The sequence below is a fragment of the Orcinus orca genome, chromosome 11, assembly GCF_937001465.1.
Source record: "Orcinus orca chromosome 11, mOrcOrc1.1, whole genome shotgun sequence".
Lineage (NCBI taxonomy): Eukaryota > Metazoa > Chordata > Mammalia > Artiodactyla > Delphinidae > Orcinus > Orcinus orca.
The window spans coordinates 94,556,223-94,579,217 of record NC_064569.1 but is presented as its reverse complement, the minus strand read 5'-3'; the positions used below and the strand labels follow the sequence as shown (position 1 = coordinate 94,579,217).

The 22,995-nt window shown below is 39.9% G+C and overlaps 1 protein-coding gene and 1 pseudogene across 14 annotated transcripts in view; one reads left to right on the top strand and one right to left on the bottom strand.

Moving 5' to 3' along the window:
* Positions 1-22,995, bottom strand: part of TNRC6B (trinucleotide repeat containing adaptor 6B) — a 251,404-nt gene that overhangs the window by 125,492 nt on the left and 102,917 nt on the right. Inside the window, exon 1 of one of the 14 annotated variants that reach the window (XM_033404926.2) lies at positions 7,921-8,203. The exons of 12 other annotated variants lie outside the window; for them this stretch is intronic. In XM_033404926.2, the coding sequence (XP_033260817.1) occupies positions 7,921-7,925 (5 nt within the window). In that variant the 5' untranslated portion in view covers positions 7,926-8,203. Of the gene's footprint in view, positions 1-7,920; positions 8,204-22,995 lie in introns of those variants that run through there. One more of the 14 variants, XM_004279510.4, reaches the window with a different exon arrangement.
* On the top strand, positions 22,359-22,938 carry LOC101273977 (U3 small nucleolar ribonucleoprotein protein IMP3-like; annotated as a pseudogene).

The window sequence follows — 22,995 nt, the reverse complement described above, 5'->3', positions numbered from 1 at the left end:
GAACTTTTAATGAGGCTACTGTGACTGAGAAACTGAATTTTAAAATGTATCTTAGTTTTAATTAATTTAAACTTTAAGGGAGTTCTCTGGTGGCCTGATGGTTAGGATTCTGGGCTTTCACTGCCGTGGCCCGGGTTCAATCGCTGGTTGGGGAACTGAAATTCTGCAAGCCACATGGTGCAGCCAAAAAAAAAAAAAAATTTTTTTTAAATTGATTACTTACTTCTATTACTAGAAAACTCTAGTATGTTTGAAAAAACTTGGGTATGTGAACGTACTTTTTCAACTGTAAAATTTATCAAATCTAAATACAGATCAAGCATTTCCAATAACATTTCACATTCAAACTGAAATGTGTTATAAAACACACACCAGATTTTGAAAACTTAGTATAAAAAAAAAGAATGTCAAATATCTCATTAATATTTTAAAATCTGTTGCATGTTGATTTAACTTTTTGTACATATTGGGTTAAATAAAATATATATTATTGATTTCACCTGTTTTTTTCTTTTTTTTTCTTTTTGGCTGTGCCACGTGGCTTGTGGGATCTTAGTTCCCCATGGAACCCAGGCCCTTAGCAATGAAAGCAGAGTCCTAACCAGTGGACCGCCAGGGAATTGCCTCCTTTTATTTTTTTTAATGTGACTCCTGGAAAATGTAAAATAACACATGGCTCACATTCTATTTCTACTGAATGGTGCTGGCATAACCTAATGATTCCCAAACCTTTCCCACCAGAACACCTTCCAACACCAGGTTAGGGGACGTTGCCATAACCAAATACTGTTCTTCCTGTGAGGCATCAAAACCTGCTGACCGCATCTGAGATTGAGAAGTCCTGCCCTCATCTTCAGTGACTCACGACTGTCCTGCACAAGCACCTTTCTTTAATCCTTTCCCAGGTCCTCTTTCTCTTCCTGTCCCCAAGGCCCCATTCTCAGTTCTCTTTTCCATTCTCTGCACCCATGGTGACCTCATCTCCTCTCAGCTTCAACTATCACTTCTATGTGGATGACTTCCAATTCTTTATCTCCACTTCTGACCTCTTTCTCAAGCGTCAGCTCCACATTGCCAGCTGCCTGCTAACCAGTTCCATCTGGAAATCCCACCAGCTCCTTAAACTCAGTATGCCTGACCTGGAATTCCCCATCTTCATTTCTGCTGAAGATTCCCGTCATTCACCTTGAAAACCTGGAGTCCCTGGTCCCTCTTCTAGCCCCACTGCCACAGTCTTAGGGCAGGCCCTTTCATAACAGGCCTCCTACTTGGCCTGCCTATCTCAATTCTCCCCTCAGTCCTGCCCTCTCCCAATCCCACCACTCCCAGTCCCTCCTCTGCCTCACTGCCATACTAATATTCTCAAAATACCACATTGATCACATTGCCTTCAGACTTTCAACAGACCCCCCACTATCTGCCTTGGCAATCCAAACTACTCAGCAGGCGTCCCAGCTCTCCCATAGACATTCAAACTCCCTTCAATCCCCTCTGAACACAACTAACCCTCCAGCTACAATGCTCTGCCCTCATGTCTGCTCTTCACAATTCTGCCCAATATTTAAGGCTCAGCTCAAATAAAAGGTCCTCATATAAAGACGTCTCTGATCAACCCAGCCAAAATTAGCCTTTCTCCTCCCTCAAACTCCTTTTGTATTTCTAATGGTGACCACTGTAGTAATGGGAGCACATCTGTGGTCTTACCCTCTCTATAAAATAGTGTTCTTTTAACACTTGCACTGCACACTGCCATTTCTGGACATCTTACCAAAGAAATCAACTTAAAAAGGAAAATCTTGGTAAAGCTGGGACCACTGATGACTCTCAAATCTACCTCCAGCCAGATATCTAATTACTCCAGACCTTCATTTAGATGCCCCAAGATTAAATTACTCCAAAACTGAACTCATTTTCTCAATCCCACACGTGTCTCTCGTCTAAATAGACCCTAACTCCGTGAATGGTACCACCATCCATCAGCAGGCCAGGCCAGAGACAGAGGTGTCATCTTTTATTTCCCCAACCCTAACCCTCAATGATCAGGTTCTGTGAAATCTTCTTCCTAAATGTCTCTCGTTTTATCCACTTCTTCCCAGCTCTGCTGTCAGCCCAGGCCACCATCACCTGAGATTACTGCAACACCATCTGGTCTTATACTCAATCCTCCAGCCATTTTCTACAGTCCAACTAGAGCATATCTTTCAAAAGTTCAATCTGATCAGGTGAAATTCCTGCTGAAAACCCTTTAATTGTTCTCGGGATAAAGACTTCCAAACATGACTTATATAGACTCTTCTGCAACTCACCAGTGTTTACCTTTTCAGTTTCACTTCTCATTTCCCAGATTATCTTTTCTTTTACACACATCACCCTCCAACCATGTCCAAGTACTCTACATACAGTTCTCCAAATATGCTGAAGTCCTCTCTTGCCTCAGGGCCCTTGCATAAGCTGGTCCCTCTATGTGGGTTGGGCGTCCCTCTTTTGTAATCACCCAACACCCTGAGGACTGGCCAGGCTCCTTGCATTTATATTCTAACTTCAGCAATGGTACCTGGAAAAAAATCTTCCTACTACTCCTATGCTAGCTCTTATCCCAATGTCTGGCAGGTAATAGGTATTCAAATAATTATTTGTAATGAATGAACAGATAAAAATTTTGTTTTTCTTTGAAACAAATTCCAGTCCAATGTCAATGAATGAAAGCTATTTGTCATCTATATTAATTCAACAGCATTGTATAAAGTGGGCAATTGACCTAAATTTTAATTTTATCTGTCTTTTGAGTCAGATAAAATTGTCTATTACCAGTTTGGTTAAATAAGAGTCTACATGTGCAGGCTCAGAACAATGAAAATGAAGGGAAAAACACTGTATTTTATATTCTCCTTTGCGTTGTAAACTTTAAGACCAATTCATTTGAAACTGTTGAGAACCTTTAGATGCAAAACACAGAATGTATGAAAAGCAGCCAAGCAAATGTGGATACACCACAGAGGCAGAGCCTGAAGGGAACGGGAGAGCAGGGAGAGATGACCTCAGACCATAGGAATGTAGGGACTTGAATAAAAGAAAAGGCTCAGCGCTGCCCCTGCCCTCATCCAGACTGAAGCTCTGGGCAATCAGTGCCCGCGCGTCATGATCCTGGGAGCCATGAGAGGATCAAGCATCTGTGGGGCCATAAAAGCCTTTCTGGTTTACTTAACAGAGAGAGAGCAAAGGGGAAGGAAACACTGAGCAACGAGACTAGGTGCTGGCCCCTTCATACAGCATTTCCCTTCTGCTTCCCAACAACATATTATTCCCATTTTACTGATTAAGAAACAGGGGCTTGGGCTTCCCTGGTGGTGCGGTGGTTGGGGGTCCGCCTGCCGATGCAGGGGACACGGGTTCGTGCCCCGGTCCGGGAGGATCCCACATGCTGCGGAGCAGCTGGGCCCGTGAGCCATGGCCGCTGAGCCTGCGCGTCCGCAACGGGAGAGGCCACAGCAGTGAGAGGCCCGCGTACCGAGGGAAAAAAAAAAAAAAAAAGAAACAGGGGCTTATGGTCACATAGCTGGTCCTGGTGACCTTATACTCAGGTCTAATTCAAACACATTTTTATTGAGCACTTACTTGTGCTAAGCCCTATTCTAGATGCTGAGGATTGAGCAATAAGCAAAACACTACAGTCTGCTTTGGTTTGTGGGGAGTGATGTACCACACACAAATAATGTGATTGCAGATACTGACACAATTAAGGGGCATAAAAAAAAGTAAAACTAAGGGATATGATAGAGTAACTAGGGAGGCAACTTAAGTTGCAAGGTTCTCAGAGATAATTTAAAGGATAATTTTGCAGGCCTAGAAAAAAAAAAAGGATAAAGTGACTATCTCGTCAAACCTTAAATCGAAGTCTCTAGAACTACCAGAAGCAAAAACTTACCATCCATTCCCTGACTATCAGTAAGGAGACCATCAGGGGAAAGAACTATAGGTTATCCTAGTCATAACCCAAAGCAGTAGCTTCGACAGTCATCAGGTGGTAAATATTTCCACAGGAACCGGTGGCTGCTCAGGGCCACAGGCTGACCAAATGAATTCTTAGCTCCCCCTGCACCTACACCGGCAGCAGGCATAATAAATGATTGCTGAATATTTGAAGAAAGAAAGGAAAGCATGTTAAACTGTCACCATCGCGGGTTAAATCCCTTTTCAGGCCAAGTGGCTTCAATTCACCCCACCCACTCCACCACAAGTCTTAATCACAAGAAGGTGAGGGAAGTCGGATTAGTGTAAACCCTTGAACAATACTGTACTAGGAAACAATTAGCATAGGCTGCCCCACTCCCCAGCCAATGATCAGAAACCCCACCTTTAAATTCCGAGTTCCACTTAAAGAAAATCTAATAGCCAAATGATAATTAAAAATTAATAAGGAGTAATTATTTGGCTTCTTTAAATAAGGGTTCTCCTAATGCAGATACTCAGGCTACTTATGTACCAGGTACTTGTTCTAACTGTTGCACACATAGCACCAAGGTAAAGCCACTGGTTCTTTACCTGGGTATCTCCCTCATTAGATGGGTACTCCTTGAGGGGAGGAACAAAGTACATTCACCTGTGTTGCCTCAGGGCCTTGTCCAATTTAAACTGCAGAAGGTCAGTGATCATACTGAGTTGTAAAAATTAAATTTCTCCAAAACTTTTCAGTTCTGGGGCAGCTGGGTAGGGTGAGGCCCACCCCTTACTACTGTTATCTGCTGGGGCCTGCTCTGCAGAACCTGAAGGTCTCATCATCACATATCACTCTTTCTGTGTCTCTTTGTAAGTTTAAGAGCTGGAAAAGCCTTAGAAGTCTCTGCTTCAAATTTTAGAAGTTGATTTTTAAAGGACTGTCCCGGTGGCGACAGAGAATAACAAATGGCCATTCAAAGCTGAACAACAGGGATGAGTTTGCGCCATATACCAAAGATGCCAATGCTTCCTTTCTGGCACACAGATGGAAGGACTGAAAAACAGTTTAAAAATAAGATACCACTTCTGATAAATAGGCGCTATCAATTTTTGTGATGCTTCAGTAAAATCTTAATAATGAATCTGTGACAATTCTTCCTGAGACAGAGTAGCCTTGTGAATAATGACATTAATATCACAAGTAGACCCAGCACTGGGGGTGGGAAGACTTCAGTGAGGACTATATTATTTTTCTCCAGTAAGAAACTTCCCCTGCATACACTGTCTCATTTTTAAAAACCACAACATGCAAGTTCTAATATCCCTGGGGTTTTGCTGGTCATAGCATCAGCTACATCTCTGAAGTTTTAGATTCATTTCATGCTACCAACAGAAAGAAAACTTCAACAAAAGGCACAAATACCATCCATCTGCACACTTGATTTATTACTCATTTTTATTTGCTCCTGAATTCCCATAGTTTGGTGTGCCATAAGGACTGGCCCTGAAGGAACTTAGATCCAAAATGGCAGCTGAGCTTCTGAAACTCATCAGAGCCATAATGCCTAACATACGTGAAACCAGGTCTTATTTATCGCACTTCTCAACCTGTCTAGGAGAGAAGAATATTTACGAAAACATTTCAAAGAATCAGATGGCATTCTGTTAATGTTCATTATATCATTCTTCTTCTTGCCTAAGAGACCAGGCACCCTGCTTCTGGTCCCTCGGCTCTGCAAACTGAATTAAACTGCTATTCACATGTTTACAGTCCACAAAAACAATCTAATGGCAAAACATGGAAAGCTTAGGTTCTTCTCATTCTTCTTCTGTAAGGCCAACTTAGGAAATGGGCGTAAAATGAATCATCTAACAAGTAAAGCCCCAAATAAGCGCTTTCATTTTCAGAAAAAACAACAACAAAAATCAGAGCTCTAATTTTCCTTAGGTCTACCACAAAGCAACACTCCCTATCACTATGGTAATTTCTGTCTTTTCCTTTAAATTCAAGCTGTAAAAAAAATTTTTAAGAGACAAATTTGTTCCAGATTACCTCCTGACTGTAATGTTTCCAATCCCTCTTACACAAAAGCTGAACTTATACCAAAAAAATTTACACTGAATTTAAACCGTCACTTCTCTACTCATTTCCACTAATATAATAACATTAATTTTAGAAAAATAATAAAATACTTGCTCTTTACAGAGGACTTTAATTATCTTTATGAATTCAAATGGAAAGTCTTTTTGTTAAATTAGCATGAAAGTCCCTTCATCTACACACAATTGGCCCAAAGAAACAGGCCATTTTCAGCACAAGAGGCCAATCCATTTTAACAGTGAATAAAGCTTTTGAAAGCACTACACACCCTCTTCCAGACTGTCAAATTTTCAAAATGGTCCAGCATTTTTTTTGCATTTTTTTAACACTTTCAGGTCCAGCAAACATCTTATAATTAGATTAATTAAAAAGGAAACAACAACAGCCAAAAAAAGCCACTGCTCACTTCTGATCAAAATTATTCCATTTATGCTTAATTAGCTTTAATCCAAGTCTACATATTTAATGATGGGGATATGACAATTCAACCTATTTGCATATTTTAAATGCCCTTTCTAAACTATACTTTGTAACAGATTTAGAAAAATAGTCTGTTTCTCATGCCAATATGCTAAGGCATAAATCAGGAGGATACAAATTAGGAAGGAAAAAAAAAAAGAAAACAAGGCCTCTCAGAGCCAGGGATGTGCTGGGAGGCGGGGGGCGGGGGGGGGGGTAATTTCCCCGGGGGGGTTGCAATTTACCCGCCGCATCAAAACTACGATCCTTTCTGCCCACCAGACCGAGAAGCATTACATCACACTCTCACAATGATAGGGGGAGGTGGCTCTGAGAAAGCAAGTTTTCAGCCGCCTTCCCTCCCTGTTCCCAGGCTTTCTAGAATCCTGCATTAGGAGTAATGGAATTTAACTTCAGTGCACTGCACACACAGTTTCAGGGGTAACACATACAGCTACTTATTTAGGTGACCCAATATGACCACTTCACAATGGATACGTGGCTAAAACAGGCAACTACACACACAGATGCTGAATTTGTGCTGAAAAGCCCAGTTCATCTGTGTAAGATTAAACAGAAATTGTAATCTATGAGAAACGAATAAAGCCAATCCACAGGGAGAAACTGATAAAGAAATAATTCCTAATCGGGAGGAATAGCTGTTTATACCCTTTAAAACACCATGTTTACAAGATAGTCCCACCATTTGGTTCGAACCACAATCAAAATAAAAGCGCATCTGGCTGCATATTTGAGAACACACACAGAGACCCAGTGCAAATGAGCGCGCGCAGAGGAGAGGGGTGATCCACACATTGCTTGGGAGGTTTTCAAGCAGGGGAATCTACAAACCCCAAACCTCCTGGTGTTCACTCGCCCCCAGCCTGATGTTTAAAATGGATCAGGTCTTATTTTAGGTTTTACATCTCTCTAGGAAGGATGGCCTAGCTTTAAAAAAAAAGAGAAAAAGAAAAAGGTTTTCCCGTGGTAGTGCTTGCCCTCCCAGATCCTTTGTCGGCCTTAGCAGCCGAAAGAATGCAAACCCATTTATATTTATGCAAATTTTTGCAGCAGATTTAAGGGGGCAGGGAGAGGTCTGTGTTTTTTAAAAAACCTTTCTAAATATCAAATTTCCAAATACTCGCAGCTTCATTTATTTGCAAGACAGAAACGATGATGAATATCTGCATATAAATTAAAAGTGCAATTAAATCACTTCAAAATCAAATATTTTACCAAGGTTTTTCCATTTCTAAAATGCCGAACCAAAAGTACATCACGGGTCTGATTTACACAGATTCACGAAATGTCTGAAGCCAGCCTCCACGCTAGACAAATGTCGATTTTCAACACCACTAGTGAAAACGGTTAGACAAGATCCATATAAATCAATTGGTTTTAAAAAATTGAAAATATTTACCAACCTCATAAAGTGCAGCAGTGCTTAAATCCAGCAAATTGAGGCATACAAGGTAGAAATGGAAATGAAAAAAGGTCCAAAAAATGATTTCTTTTTGTCTATCTGTTTTTTTGTATTTTAAATATTCAGAAACCAGCAGAGACTCTGTCGGCCATTTTGGCTTGAACTAACTCTCACACTCACTCTCCCTCTTGCTCTCTCTCTCCCCCTCTGTCTCTAAAGGAAACAGCTTTTTGTGACCTTCAAATAGAGGCGGATCATGTGACTTTGGGTAGGTTTGTCAATCAGGAAAGGGGAGGGAACTGGGGCTGAAACTACCTTAAAGGGAAAGCGGCCCTTTTCCACTCACTTTCATTTGTGAAACGCTGTTATCTCATACTCTCCACCTACACACACTGAATGTGAAAGTGGCAACAGCATAAGGGTAACAGATGAACAAAATATAAAAACCTTTATTGGTTTATAGAAATGTTCTCAGTTGCTAACGATTCTTACAGATCCTGGAGCTTGGCTCACTTGCTACAGTTATTCTCTGGATGTTTGGGCAAGCACAGGCTGGCAAACTACTCTTTAAAAAGGGGCTTAAACAACACCTTACCCAAACAAGAGACTTTCGTCTTTAGAGACTGAGGTGAAACATAGGACACAACTGATCTCTAACAAGCTCCTAAAATGCACAGGAGAAGACTGAAAGGAAACATACCAAAGTATAATCTGTGAATGCCAACTCAGAGAGGTTAAGTGACTTATCCCAATCACACAGCTAGACAGCTGCAGAACAGTGACTGGTTTCCCAGCTGAACTCCACATTTATTGTTTCAGGTGTATGTATGTTTGGTACCTCCTCCCCGCACCCCAAATAAAAACTATGCTACAGCACAGCAAGCTGGCAGATCTGAGTCACCTTTAATCCCCTCCCCCACCTGAGGAAGTAGCTCGGCAGCTGACCTAGAGTCAGCGCTAAAATTTAAAACCTACCTGGTTTCCCCCATTCCTAAGAGGCTTCTTCTGACTCAGTGCATCTTGCTTTCAACCCACCTAAGAAAACCACGCTGGGTTTGCGTCTCTAGCTCTGGGGCTAACAGGCTGTGTAACCTTAGTTAGGCAATTCCCTTTACCTTCCAGGCCTCAGTTTTCTCATTTGTGGAATGTAAGGATTGGCCATCAGTAGATGGTATCTTTGATTCCTTTCAGCCCTAAAACTGTACTCGGCTTCTTTGTTTTTAGCAGTTCTGTTTCATCTTATCCTTGCCATCTCAAAAGTCATTACCCCAGGAAAGTTTTCCTTGACCCTCCCCGTCTAGACCAGGCCTTCCTGTTCAACACTCCCATAACTTCCCTTACTACTTCTTCATAGCACCAGGCATAACTGCAATTTATTATTTGTCAAAGAAGTTGCTTATAGTTGGTCGTCCCCAGTATGTATAAGGACACATACCACATCTTCCTTCACTGCTGTGTGAGGCCTGATACCTACCTAGCCCCACATAGTAGGTAAATAAATGAATGAATTAATGACTTAGACCTCCATTCAGAAGTGCTGGGCTGAAGAGAGGAAATGTGCTATCCAAATACAAGGAATAAAAGTCACATAGTTTCCAGAAAATCATCTCCATCTATTTGTTTTAAGGACTGCTTGAGGAAATAAAGTAACTAAAATCATAGAAAGCGGGCAAAAGTGCCCTGTGACTATCAGACTCCATCTATCTCTATGAACCAGAAAAGCTCAGATTCCACAGTGTGATTCTTCCAAATGAACTGGGCTGACCAAGCGTAATCTGACATGCCAGCCAGCACAGAAATGATGGATTCTGTAAGCCCAGCGTTCCTTGAAAAGGAACCTACGAACCCTTTCTAAATCCCACACGTTTGTCATCCTGGCTTCTGGGTCTTTATAAAGTCTCCCTCCTTCGCTTTTTCCACTGTGATAGAAGAACCAGAAAGGAGTTGTTTCAGGGCAGGCAGAGGCCAATGCCTAGATGATCTGGCAGCTTGAATATTTATGGCGTAAACGCTTCCACTGTCTTTGCACAGACCCGAGTGGAGTAGGAGCCAGGACCTGAACTGACAATTGAGATTGTAAGCAAAAGCAGGAAACTCCTAGGATGGAAATTTTGAACATTTAGTCTATTTTTATCCTTCCAATACCTTCCAGATGAGCCACGGAAAGTTTACTTATGTGGAGCATGCTCAACATGTTAAAATGCATGGAAATTGTACAGCTGCCTTGTTTTAATTTGTGATGGACAGAATTTCTTTATAAGACTGAATTTTGCCAAGTCTCCACTCCTCAATGCAGAATATTATCATATAAACGTGACTACGTGTTTCCTTGTGTTATAGCAAGCTGCACAAAACGTAGAGAAACAAACACATTTTAAAGCAAAATATTAGCTCTATTTTCAAATGATATGATCAATTATTTTCTTCAACCTCCAGGAATCTTTTTCTTGGTGAGATACCTCTAAACTTAAAACAATTAGTCCAATTGTTCATCTCAAAGAAAGAAGTGTAATAAATGCACTATTTCCCCTGTATTTCCAGGCATTTTGGACTTTGTGGTATAGTTATATTTATTGTACTGCTTTCATATTAACAATTAGACAGCGTTTTTAAATTATATTACAGGGCTTCCCTGGTGGTCCAGTGGCTAAGGCTCTGGGCTCCCTATGCAGGGGGTCCGGGTTCGATCCCTGGTCAGGGAACCAGATCCCACATGCATGCCACAACTAAAGATCCTGCGTGCTGCAATGAAGATCCCGTGTGCCACAGCTAAGACCCGGCGCAGCCAAATAAATAAATATTTAAAAAAAAAAAAACTGCCCTAAAAATAAATTATATTACAAAGTGAGGATACAAAGTAACAAAAAATGAGTTTACTTTTAAAACAAATAAACCTGAACTTATATGTTCAAATGAGTGTTATCTTTCAAAGTTGGCACCTTCGCTGACTGTATAACCACTACTAAAATATTTCTATGAGGAAACATGATTGAAAAATAATGAACTGAACATATTTAACTCAAAAATCTACAAAATGAGTAATGAACTCAAAAAATAAATTAACAATGATAAAATCATAAAGAGTAGACTGAATCTTTATTGATTCAAAAAACTTTTGCTTGTTTTAAAATGAACCTATCTACAAAACAGAAACAGACTCACAGACATAGAGAACAGACTTGTGGCTGCCAAGGGAGAGGGGTGTAGGAAAGGGATGGACTGGGAGTTCAGGTTTAGCAGATGCAAACTATTACATATAGAATGGATAAACAACAGGGAACCATATTCAATATCTGAGATAAACCATAATAGAAAAGAATATTTAATAATTTATATATATGGGGCTTCTCTGGTGGCGCAGTGGTTATGAATCCGCCTGCCAATGCAGGGGACGTGGGTTCAAGCCCTGGTCCAGGAAGATCCCACATGCCGTGAAGCAACTAAGCCCGTGCGCCACAACTACTGAGCTTGCACTCTAGAGCCCATGAGACACAACTACTGAGCCCATGTACCACAACTACTGAAGCCCGTGCACCTAGAGCCTGTGCTCCGCAACAAGAGAAGCCACTGCAATGAGAAGCCTGCGCACTGCAACAAAGAGCAGCGCCCGCTCGCTGCAACTAGAGAAAGACTGTGTGCAACAGCGAAGACGCAATGCAGCCAAAAATGAATAAATAAAAATAAATTTAAAAATTTATATATATGTATAACACTTTGCAGTACAGCAGAAATTAATGCTGTAAATCAACTATACTTAAAATTTTTAAAAAATTTTGTTTCAAAAAATAAATAACTGGGTATATACCTGGAGAAAACCATAATTCGAAAAGATACATGCACCCCAATGTTCACTCCAGCACTATTTACAATAGCCAATCAACCTAAATGTCTATTGACAGATGAATGGATAAAGAAGATGTGCTATACATATATATATAATAGAATACTACTCAGCCATAAAAAAGAGTGAAATAATGCCGTTTGTGGCAACATGGAGAGACCCAGAGATTATCATACTAAATGAAGTAAGCCAGATAAAGACAAATATCATATGATATCGCTTATATATGGAATCTAAAAAAATGATACAAATGAGCTTATTTACAAAACAGAAAGAGACTCACAGACATAGAAAACAAACTTATAGTTACCAAGGGGTAAAGGGGGGTTGGGGGGGATAAATTAGGAGGTTGGGATTAATTTATACACACTATTATATATAAAATAGATAACCAACAAAGACCTACTGTATAGCACAGGGAACTATACTCAGTATTTAGTAATAACCTATAAGGGAAAAGAATCTGAAAAGGCATATATATATATATATATATATATATATACACACACACACACACACACACACACACACACACACATATCTGTAACTGAATCACTGTGCTGTACACCTGAAACTAACAAAATACTGTAAATCAACTATACTTCAATGAAAATAATAACAATAAAATTTTTAAATTAAGTTTTAAAAATTAATAAAAAATAAAATAAATAAATAAAAGTGGATAATCCTTTGGAAAGTGATCAATTAAAAACAAGAGAGGGGCTTCCCTGGTGGCGCAGTGGTTGAGAGTCCACCTGCCAATGCAGGGGACACGGGTTTGTGCCCCGGTCCGGGAAGATCCCACATGCTACGGAGTGGCTGGGCCCGTGAGCCATGGTCGCTGAGCCTGCGTGTCCGGAGCCTGTGCTCCGCAACGGGAGAGGCCACGGTAGTGAAAGGCCCGCGTACCGCAAAAAAAAAAAAAAAAAAAAAAAAAAAACCATTGCAGAAATGGGTTAGATAATTATTCAAAGAACTAGCCACTGAAACTACGTCAGGCCTAAGTAGTTTTCTTCTATCAAACAGATAATTTCATGTTATCTCTACTGTTCCCGAACACATGGAGACAGAAGAGAAAGCTTCCTAATTTCTTCTATGAGGCTAACATATTCCTGATATCCATCTGGACTCAGATGCGGTATGAAAAATAAAACTACAGACCAATCTTCATTTGTGAAGACGAACACAAAAATCCTAAGTAAAATATTAGCAAGTAGAATTTACCAGTTTTAAGAGAATAATTCATTATGACCATGTAGGGTTTATACCAACAACTCGAGGATTGTTAAATTACAAAATCTATTAACATAACTCTTCATTTGTTCAACAAGTATGTATTAACTGCTTTCTCTGTGTCTGTGCTAGGTGCTGCGGATACAGTAGTACCAAACAGGGTAGGTTCTCGTCCACATGGAGCCAATATCCTCATGGGAGAAGGAAATTCACTGAGAAGGAAGTAAAGAGTTGATGGGATATGAAAAAACTGAGAGAGGCTCACTTTAGATCAGGTGGTTAGGGAAGGCTTTTCTCAGGAGGGGCATTTAAGCTGAGCTGAAAAGCAATTGCTTGAGTGTTGAAAGAACAAGAGGGATGATCAGGAGGCTAGGCCAGGTGACCAAGGGAGAGAGGTGGGAGACGAAGCCGAGGAGGTGGGAGGGGCTAGATCATAGTGGGTCTTGCAGGCCACAGAAAGGATGTTATTGTTAAGAATGGTGGAAAGTCACAAAAGAATTTTAAAGCAGGAGAGTGAACAGTGCCATTTTATCCATTACGCAGTCTCCACTTAATATCTCAGATCTACAAGCTTTTTAAGGGTCTAGGCAAATGTTTGGGACCTGAAAAAATATATTTACAAGTCCAAAATACAAAAAGAAAATTATAACCATAAAAATTAATAAATGCTTCAGTGTCCTTGGAATATAACACCCAACAATTTCATTCACTAAGTTGAGCATTTATAAGGTTTCTTTACATTTGAAAATAATTCTCACTTTGTAAAAAATACTAAATATGTTAATTATTAAGAAATCTTAGGTGATTACAAATTAAGTCAGTTATTTGTAGCCAAAGAATTTCGGAAGCAAAATTATTAAAATTCTTTTAACATACAATAGCAAAAATAAATAAAACCACGTATTTAATATGGGATGAGGGGCTTCCCTGGTGGTCCAGTAGTTAAGAATCCGCCTTCCAATGCAGGGGACACAGGTTCGATCCCTGGCTGGGGAACTAAGATGGCGGGGCAACTAAGCCCATGTGCCGCAACTAAGACCCAACACAGCCAACTAAACAAACAAATATTTTTTTTAAAAAAAATATGGGATGAGGGTACCTTTTAATATGTTTCCTATAAAGTGGGACAAAGTCTCCAAAACCTCCCAAAGTAAACATTCCAAGGACCCATGGAGGTCTTACTACCACTTTAGGAGAGACAGAATCAGAGTTATGTGTTCAAAAGCTCATCCTGGCTTCTATATGGAGAATACGCTACAGAGGACCAAGTGGAGAAGCAGAGACAAGTTGGAAGGCAACTGTGGACTTCTAGGTGAGGGAGTCAGATGGAGGTGGTAGTGGGGCTTCTATCGTAAGTTAGATAACTGGTTGTTGTTAAGAATGCAATCTGTGGGACTTCCCTGGTGGTCCAGTGGCTAAGACTCCATGTTTCCAATGCAGGGGGCCTGGGTTCGATCCCTGGTCAGGGAACTAGATCCCACATGCTGCAACTAAAGATCCTGCATGGGGGCTTCCCTGGTGGCACAGTGGTTAAGAATCCACCTGCCAATGCAGGGGACACAGGTTCGAGCCCTGGTCCAGGAAGATTCCACATGCCGTGGGTCAACTAAAGAGCCCGCGCTCTAGAGCCCATGAACCACCACTACTGAAGCCTGTGCTCCTAGAGCCCGTGCTCTGCAACAAGAGAAGCCACCGCAATGAGAAGCCTGCGCACCACAACGAAGAGTAGCCCCTGCTCACTGCAACTAGAGATGGCCCGCGCGCAGCACCAAAGACCCAACACAGCCAAAAATAAAATAAATAAACTTATTTTTAAAAAAAATGCTGCATGCCACAACTAAAAGATCCCGCGTCCTGCAATTAAGACCCGGTACAGCCAAATAAGTAAATATTAAAAAAAAAAAAAAAAAGAATGCAATCTGTGACCATGAAGTATATAGTAAGGCCAATCCACCCTTTCAAAAATAAGACTCCAAACTCTGAACTCACCGTTCATTCAGTCAAGAACCATCTTTTAAGCATCTACTATGTATTAGATGCTGTGCTAGAACCAAGCCCAGGAGGGTACAAAGAGGATTTTAACACCTTGAAGGACAGAGACATGTAAATCCATAATTAAAATATAGCATGGTAACTGCCATAATTAAAGTATAAATTGAGATATATAGATAGTTACACTATAAGAATACAAAGAACTAACTGCTGAGAGTCAGAAAAGGTTTCACAGGGGAGGTAAGATTTTAAACCGAGTCTTAAAGAATCAGTAGGAGTTTGTCGTGTAGAAAACACAGGAAAGGCAAAAGCTTTTCTAAGTCTTATCAACTTCAGTACTACCAAACGACAGCGATGAAGAAGGCTGATGAGAAATAAATGTAAGAACTAAGTTTTTTCAGAATTTTTATCCCCAACAAAGTCAGAAGGTATATAGATAGAAATAGTAGTCAAAACTACAGTGGAATCTCTAACACAACTAGAATCCAAAATCTTTGGAGAAGGTTAGCATTTACACTCCTATTACACATTTATAAATTAGAATGCTAGCAGACCTTTTAAGGAACATTAAAAGAAAATTCTCAGATTCTTTAGAATCAAACCTCAAAAATCAAATTTGCATCTGGAGGATGCCTTCCTTGACACTCCTGTTTGAGTTCAGTGTCCTCCTCTGTGCTTCCTGGCACCCTGTATACGCCTCTACGGAAGCACCTTCAAACCCTACTGTTATTGTTACCCATTTACTTGGTGCTTCCCCCTCTAAACTATGAGCTTCTTAAGGGCAGGGTATATGGTTATTATTTCTATCTCTAGTACATAAGAGGAATTCAATTAATGTTTGCTGAATGAATGACCAAATGAATAAGCAAAAGAATGAATAGATGAATACTATTACCCTGGGTATTTATAAGAGGCAAAAGAAACAACACTTAACATCCTATAATTAGGAGATAAGACACTGGACAGTCAACAAGAAAGTATAAGATAAATTGTTAACTATATGGTTCCAACCCTCAGAGAGACAGGAGTTAGAAAATTGAGACACTATAGCTCATTTGAGCTGAGTTTCAAAGGAAGGACAGAATCAGAATGGTCAAAATAGATGTTTCAGCAATGTGTGCCATCCTGTTGCTACAATGGTGTAGTTGGTGGGTGTGCCCGGGCCAAACAGTGGGGCTCCATGGCCCAAAAAGAGTGCTGAATTTTTACTGCACATGCTCAATAATCCATAGAGTAATGCTGAACTTAAGGGTTTAGGGGTAGATTCTCTGGTCATTGAGCACATCCAGGTGAATGAAGTCCCCAGGATGTGGTGCAGGACTTAACAGAGCTCATGGTCAGATCAACCCATACATGAGGTCTGCCTACCAAACTGAGATATCCTTACTGAAAAAGAACACATTGTTCCTAAACCAGAAGAAGAGGTTGCACAGAAAAAAAAGATATTCCAGAAGAAACAAAAACTTACGGACCAGAATAAATGCCGCAAGAAAACAAATGCAAATAAAAGTAAAACAAAAAACAAAACCAAAAGAACACAAAAAACCCCAGATGCTTCAATATGAAGCTAATGAAGCTTTAGCTGCAGGACCCCTCACTTTCATGGGGCTCTCCCAAAGCCCTAGGAGGGGTCCTGAAACTATGCCCAGATGATCTTTTTTTTTTTTTTATTGTAGTAAAATATGTAAAATTTACCATCTTAACCATTTTTAAGTGTACAGTTCAGCAGTGTTAAATATATTCACATTGTTGCGAAACAGATCTCCAGAACTTTTTCATCTTGCAAGTCTGAAATTGTACACCCATTAAACAACTCCCCTTCTCCCCCTCCCCCCAGCTCCTGGTAACCACCATTTTACTTTCTATTTACATAAATCTGACTACTTTAGATACCTCATAAAAGTAGGATCACACAGTATTTGTCTTTTTGTGACTGGCTTATTTCACTTATAATATTTTCAAGGTTCCATCCATGTTGTAGCATTTAATAGGATTTCCATCATTTTATGAGTGAATAATATTCCATTTCCTGTATATACCACATTTTGTTTATCCATTCATCCACCAATGGGACACCTGAGTTGATTCTACCCCTTGGCTATTATGAATAATGCTGCTATGAATATGAGTGTGCAAATATTTCTTCAAGATCTTGCTTTCAATTCTTTTGGATACATAACCAGAAAGGGGATTCCTGGATCATTTGGTAGTTCTATTTTTGAGTTTTTGAGGAAACTCTCAACTGTTTTCCACAGAAGTTACGCCATTTTATAATCCCACCAATAGTGCACAAAGGTTCCAATTTCTCCATATCCTTGCCAATATTTATTTTGTTTCTTGCTTTTTTTTTTTTGATAGTAGTTATCCTGATGGGTGTGAAATGACATCTCATTGTGGTTTTGATTTGCATTTCCTTGATGATTAGTGATGCTGAGCATCTTTTCATATGTGTAAAGGCCATTTATTTTATCATCTTTGGAGAAATGTCTATTCAAGGCCTTTGGACATTTTTTAATCAGGTTATTTGATTTTTGCTGTTGTTGAGTTGCTCTTTATATATTCTGGACATTAATCTCTTATTAGATAATATGATTTGCAAATATTTCCTCACAATCTGTAGAATGCCTTTTTACTCTATGACTGTTCTTTGATGCATAAAAATTTTTAACTTTGATGTAGTTCCATTTGTCTATTTTTGCTTTTATGCCTATGCTTTTGGTGTCATATCCAAAAAACACTGCCAAGTCCAGTATCATGAAGCTTTTTTCCTATGTTTTCTTTTAGGAGTTTTATAGTTGTAAGTCTTAGGCTTAGGTCTTTGATCCATGTTGAGTTAATATTTGTATATAGTATAAGATAAGGGTCCAACTTCATTCTTTTGCAAATGGGTATTGAAAATTCCCAGTGCCATATGTTGAAAAGACTCTCTGTTCCCCATTGAATGGTCTTAGCACCTTTGTCAAAGATAATCTGACCTTATATGAGGGTTTATTTCTGGGCTTTCTATTCTTTCCATTTGTCTGTTTGCCTGTCTTAATGCCAGTATCACATTGTTTTTGATTACTGTAGCTTTGTAATATATTTTGAAATTAGGAGTGTGAGTTCTCCAACTTTGTTCCAAATGACCAATTATTTTTAAAAATGTGTGAAGACAATGTATTTTTCCTCACAATCTTAACACAGATTGTCAAAACCACAGCCTCTTTCCATCTCAACTCCCCCCCCCACCATGATCCCCCCTGTCAACAGAGTCAGAGTGGCTGTAGGCCTTTGGGGGATTCCTAAAGGGAAAGCTGTGTTGATGATATTTTATTGGTTTTGGGTTTTTTTTAAATTAATTTATTTATTTTTGGCTGCACTGGGTCTTCGCTGCGGTGCATGGGTTTCTCACTGCGGTGGCTTCTCTTGTTGCAGAGCACAGGCTCTAGGCGTAAGGGCTTCAGTAGTTGTGGCATGCGGGGTCAGTAGTTGTGGCTTGCGGGCTCTAGAGCTCAGGATCAGTAGTTGTGGCACACGGGCTTAGATGCTCTGCGGCATGTGGGATCTTCCCGGACCAGGGCTCGAATCTGTGTCCCCTGCATTGGCAGGTGGATTCTTAACCACTGTGCCCCCAGGGAACTCCCTTTGGTTTTAATGGAATATATTTATGTGGTTCTCAGTCACTTCCATGTATGGCTGAGTTACTATTAACCATCCTGTGAACAAAGATGTTGCTGGGCCAACTCATTGTGCATACTGACAGAAATGTGCAGGGCCAGATCATACCATGATATAAATGTGTCAATTCAAAGAGTATTTCAGGGTAGTCAATATACGAGAAAAAAATGAAGCCTTGCAATCTTATAGCCTATTTATAAAAGATACTTGCTAGAGGTTTTCCCAAAATTGATAACAATCTTACAAATTTATATGATATAGCCAATAACAGGTTGTGAAGATGAAAGGAACTTCTCTCATCTATCAATAACAAACAACATATTTTGGTCAACCATCCTATAGAAAACACTGAATTATCTCTATCTCTTTTTAGAATATATCACAGAATTGTCGTAATATGAAGGGTCAATCAAAGAGTAAGCAGCCAGAAAATGTTGGGGAAAAAACTTTACAGCAATGTGTTAGGCAAATATTAATACAAATTAATATAAAATATTATTTGTCAACTTTTTTAAGTTGCCATTTTTGTGATTTCTTTCCTCATTGTAAATAAATATTCACTTTCGTACCAGTTATGTATTTGAAATTTTCTTTTTTTAAAATTTTATTGGAGTAGAGTTGATTTACAATGTTGTGTTAGCAAAGTGATTCAGTTATACATATATGTATATTCATCCTTTTTTAGACTCTTTTCTCATATAGGTTATCACAGAATATTGAGTAGAGTTCCCTGTGCTATACAGTAGGTCCTTGTTGGTTATCTGATTTTCTTTTTCCTAAAGAGCATTCCCACAAAACCTAGGTTTGCTCCTGGTCAGAAGGAAGGGTCTCTTTCCCTGAACAAGGGCATGAGAGGGGGAAGGAAACGAGATACGCATGGAAGACCTTACTGAGAGACACTGCGCAGGAGCAGGAAGATCCTTCAAACAGTAGAGAAAATATGCATAAGTAGGCTAAAGGCATCTTATGGAGGCCCTTGGAAGCAAAGAAAGAGTTCAGTCTTGCATAGAAATCTTTTTTTTTTTTTTGCGAAATAATAATCAACTGGCTTACAGGTATGGACACTTAAAGAGGAGAATCTGTTAAAGCTGGATCTGTTGGAATATATTTAAGAAAGTACTGAATACAAAGTCAAACATGACAGGTTACCAATTCACTTTTCTTCTGCTAATAATAAATAAAATATTCTTAAGTTAGGATTTTTAGTCACCCCACTTCAGACTTTCAAAGTGAGTGTGCAGAACAGGGATTCTTAACAGTCTGTGGGAACTTACTGACATCTTAATTTATTCAGTATATACTTATTGACGTTTTCTGGTGCCAATGGCAGTGACCACGCTGGCAAAAGTCTCTGTTCTTGTAGAGCTGAAGACAGAGCAAAAAGCCTTAGCCTGACCTTTCACTGCCTGCCATCATGCTGTACCTCCTCTTTACTACAATCTCCCTCCCCCTCCACCCCGTACTTCTGCCAAAACCTCAGTACACAGACTCCCAGTGGGTAAGGAAAGGCGCAGTGCTTAGGGCAGGACTTGTGTCCATACCCTCCAGTGAACATAAAATTTGGGGGAAATAAACACTACCTTCTCCTCATGACACCACTGGAAATTTTTGCAACTGAACATGCATTTCATTATCTATATTTACATAATGCTATGTATTTCAAAACATTTTACAACTATACGATAACAGTAATGTCTCCAAAGAAGCAACCTTAAAACAACAATTTCAAGGAACTGGGCAAATTAATTTTACTACATTTTGCCTTTCAAGTAATATTCTTCCATGAAAGCATATTATTTGTTCATAAGTAAAATATAAGCTAAATAAATAAGACTTTTATTAGATTAACTGTAGTTTTCTGAGAGCCACATGAGCTACCCTATTCACTGTTGTTTAAAGTCACCACTTTAACCTGTAAGTGTAGCAGCAATCCACAGTCTGTAGTCATTTTCAATTACAAAACACAGGAAAAACCTCATAAAATAGAGTTTAGAACTTAAAGACATTTTCAAAGAATTAAATTTTTTAAGTGACTTCTATGTATATTAGAAAATTTATTAGCAACTGAAAGTTTCCCAAAGACTTAGTATAAAATGTTTATGGTTATACTAAAATTCCCAGCAGCAAAAATTCCATGAGCATAACTATCTATTGAACCTCTTTGTGGCATTTTCAAAATACTAATAAACTTGAAAATAACTCTCACTTCTTTTCTCCCAAAAACAATCTGAAAAGATTATATAGAAATCCAGGGACTTCTCTGGTGGTGCAGCGGTTAAGACTTGCATTCCCAGTGCAGGGGGCCCGGGTTCCATCCCTGGTCAGGGAACTAGATCCCATATGTCGCAACTAAAGATCCCACACGCGGCAACTAAAAAAGATCCTGCATGCCACAACGAAGATCCCACGTGTTGCAACTAAGACCTGGCGCAGCCAAATAAATAAATATTAAAAAAAGAAATCCAACTATTTTCCTGGTGTCCAGCTTACTGCTGTGTAGTAATGATTGAGTTTATAAAGCATTCAATTTGGTACTTCTTAATAAGTTTATTTCAACATGTACATATTTTAATGGCCCAAAGAAAAAAAAAGTTGGTGAAAAACTGATGGTAGAAAACAGAAAATAAAATGTTAAAAACAAACAAACCAAAAAACCCTTTCCTATGGCCGAATACCAAGGTTTGTGTTTTGAAGATAATTATCTATAAAATGAGTGATTTGGAAATACTTTCATTTTCTCTGTATTTAGGAAATGCTACAGAGCGTCCAAAAGCCTTTAAATAAGCACCAGAAGAATGGTTTCCAAAGAGTTTAGTGTTGGGCTTCCCTGGTGGCGCAGTGGTTAAGAGTCCGCCTGCCAAAGCAGAGGACACGGGTTCGTGCCCCGGTCCGGGAAGATCCCACATGCCGCGGAGCGGCTAGGCACGTGAGCCATGGCCCCTGAGCCTGCGCGTCTGGAGCCTGTGCTCCGCAATGGGAGAGGCCACAACAGTGATAGGCCCGCGTACCGCAAAAAAAAAAAAAAAAAAGAGTTTAGTGTTAAATTTGGTAGTCAAATATAAAACAAGGGCTATCAACTGTAGAGATTTAGAAAGAATAAACTTTTAAAAGTTGTACCACAGTATAAGATGAATGTGAGGAAGAGAGAACTGTAGGTTAAGGAGTTCGAGTAGGAGCAGAAACAAAGGTAAGGACTAACTATCAGAACTTACAAAAGGTCTGTATAATTAATATTTCAGAAAAATTAAAAGGGCATTTTATAACTAGACATTTAAGTTGGGAAGAATGTAATTAGTAAGAAGAGAATTTAATCAAGACACTGGAGTTAAGACATTTAAAAAATAGCACCTCAAGCACAAAATCATATTACACCACACTGGGGTATAAAGGGTGGTGCTGACTCCCTAAATTACATTCTTCTCTCTGAATCAATATAAAACTGTCTTCAACATTTCGATTTCCTTACAGGTCTCCGATGCAAGAATAGACTCTCCCTCAGAAAGGGAAGTTAAAAAAGCACCCCAAGATAGTAGAAATATAGAAAATGATACAATTAATTATATCAACAATCCCTAAAAGGGGGATACTGTCTATAAAATACATTATTAAATGAGATTTTTTTGGTTTTTAAAATTTTAATATGCTTTATTTAACACAACATATATAACAGATTATCATTTCAACATAAAACAATATAGAGCATCTGAGCCGCCACCATGGTGTGGAAGCTTAAATTCCGTGAGAAGCGGCTGAAGCAGATGGTGTTCCTGAACCGGGAAGTCACTGATCTCAACCTGCAGGAGCTGCGCGTATCGCGGCGTCATCGTTTGCAGCTGCAGCGGTACGAGGACGACACACGCTACCACCAGCTGAGCCTTGCTGGGCGTGCAAGCTGCGCCTGCGCGACCTGCCGAAGCGCTGCTGGAGAAGTATGCTCTCGGCCTAGTGCCCACATGTGGATCACCGGAGCTCTGCGATTTCCTCAAGGCCTCGTCCTTCTGCCGCCATAGCCTGCTCACTGTAGTGCTTGAGCCGCGCCTGGCGCAGCACCTCCAGGCCGCCGTGGCATTCATGGAGCAGGGCCAGGTGCACAAGGACCCCAACGTGGTCACCGACCCCACCTTCCTTGTCACGTGCAGCATGTAGGACTTCGTCATCTGGGCTGACTCGTCCAAGATCAAGCGGCGTGTGCTGGAGTACAATGAGGTGCGTGAAGCCTTCGATATGGAAGCCTATCAGGTCTTGCCTCGCCAGGGCCGCATTTTATAGATGGGGAAGCTGAGAACGGATGCCTGAGATTCTATGAAGGCGTTCTCCCCAAGAGTATGGCAGTCAATCCTCGGTTCTTAGGAA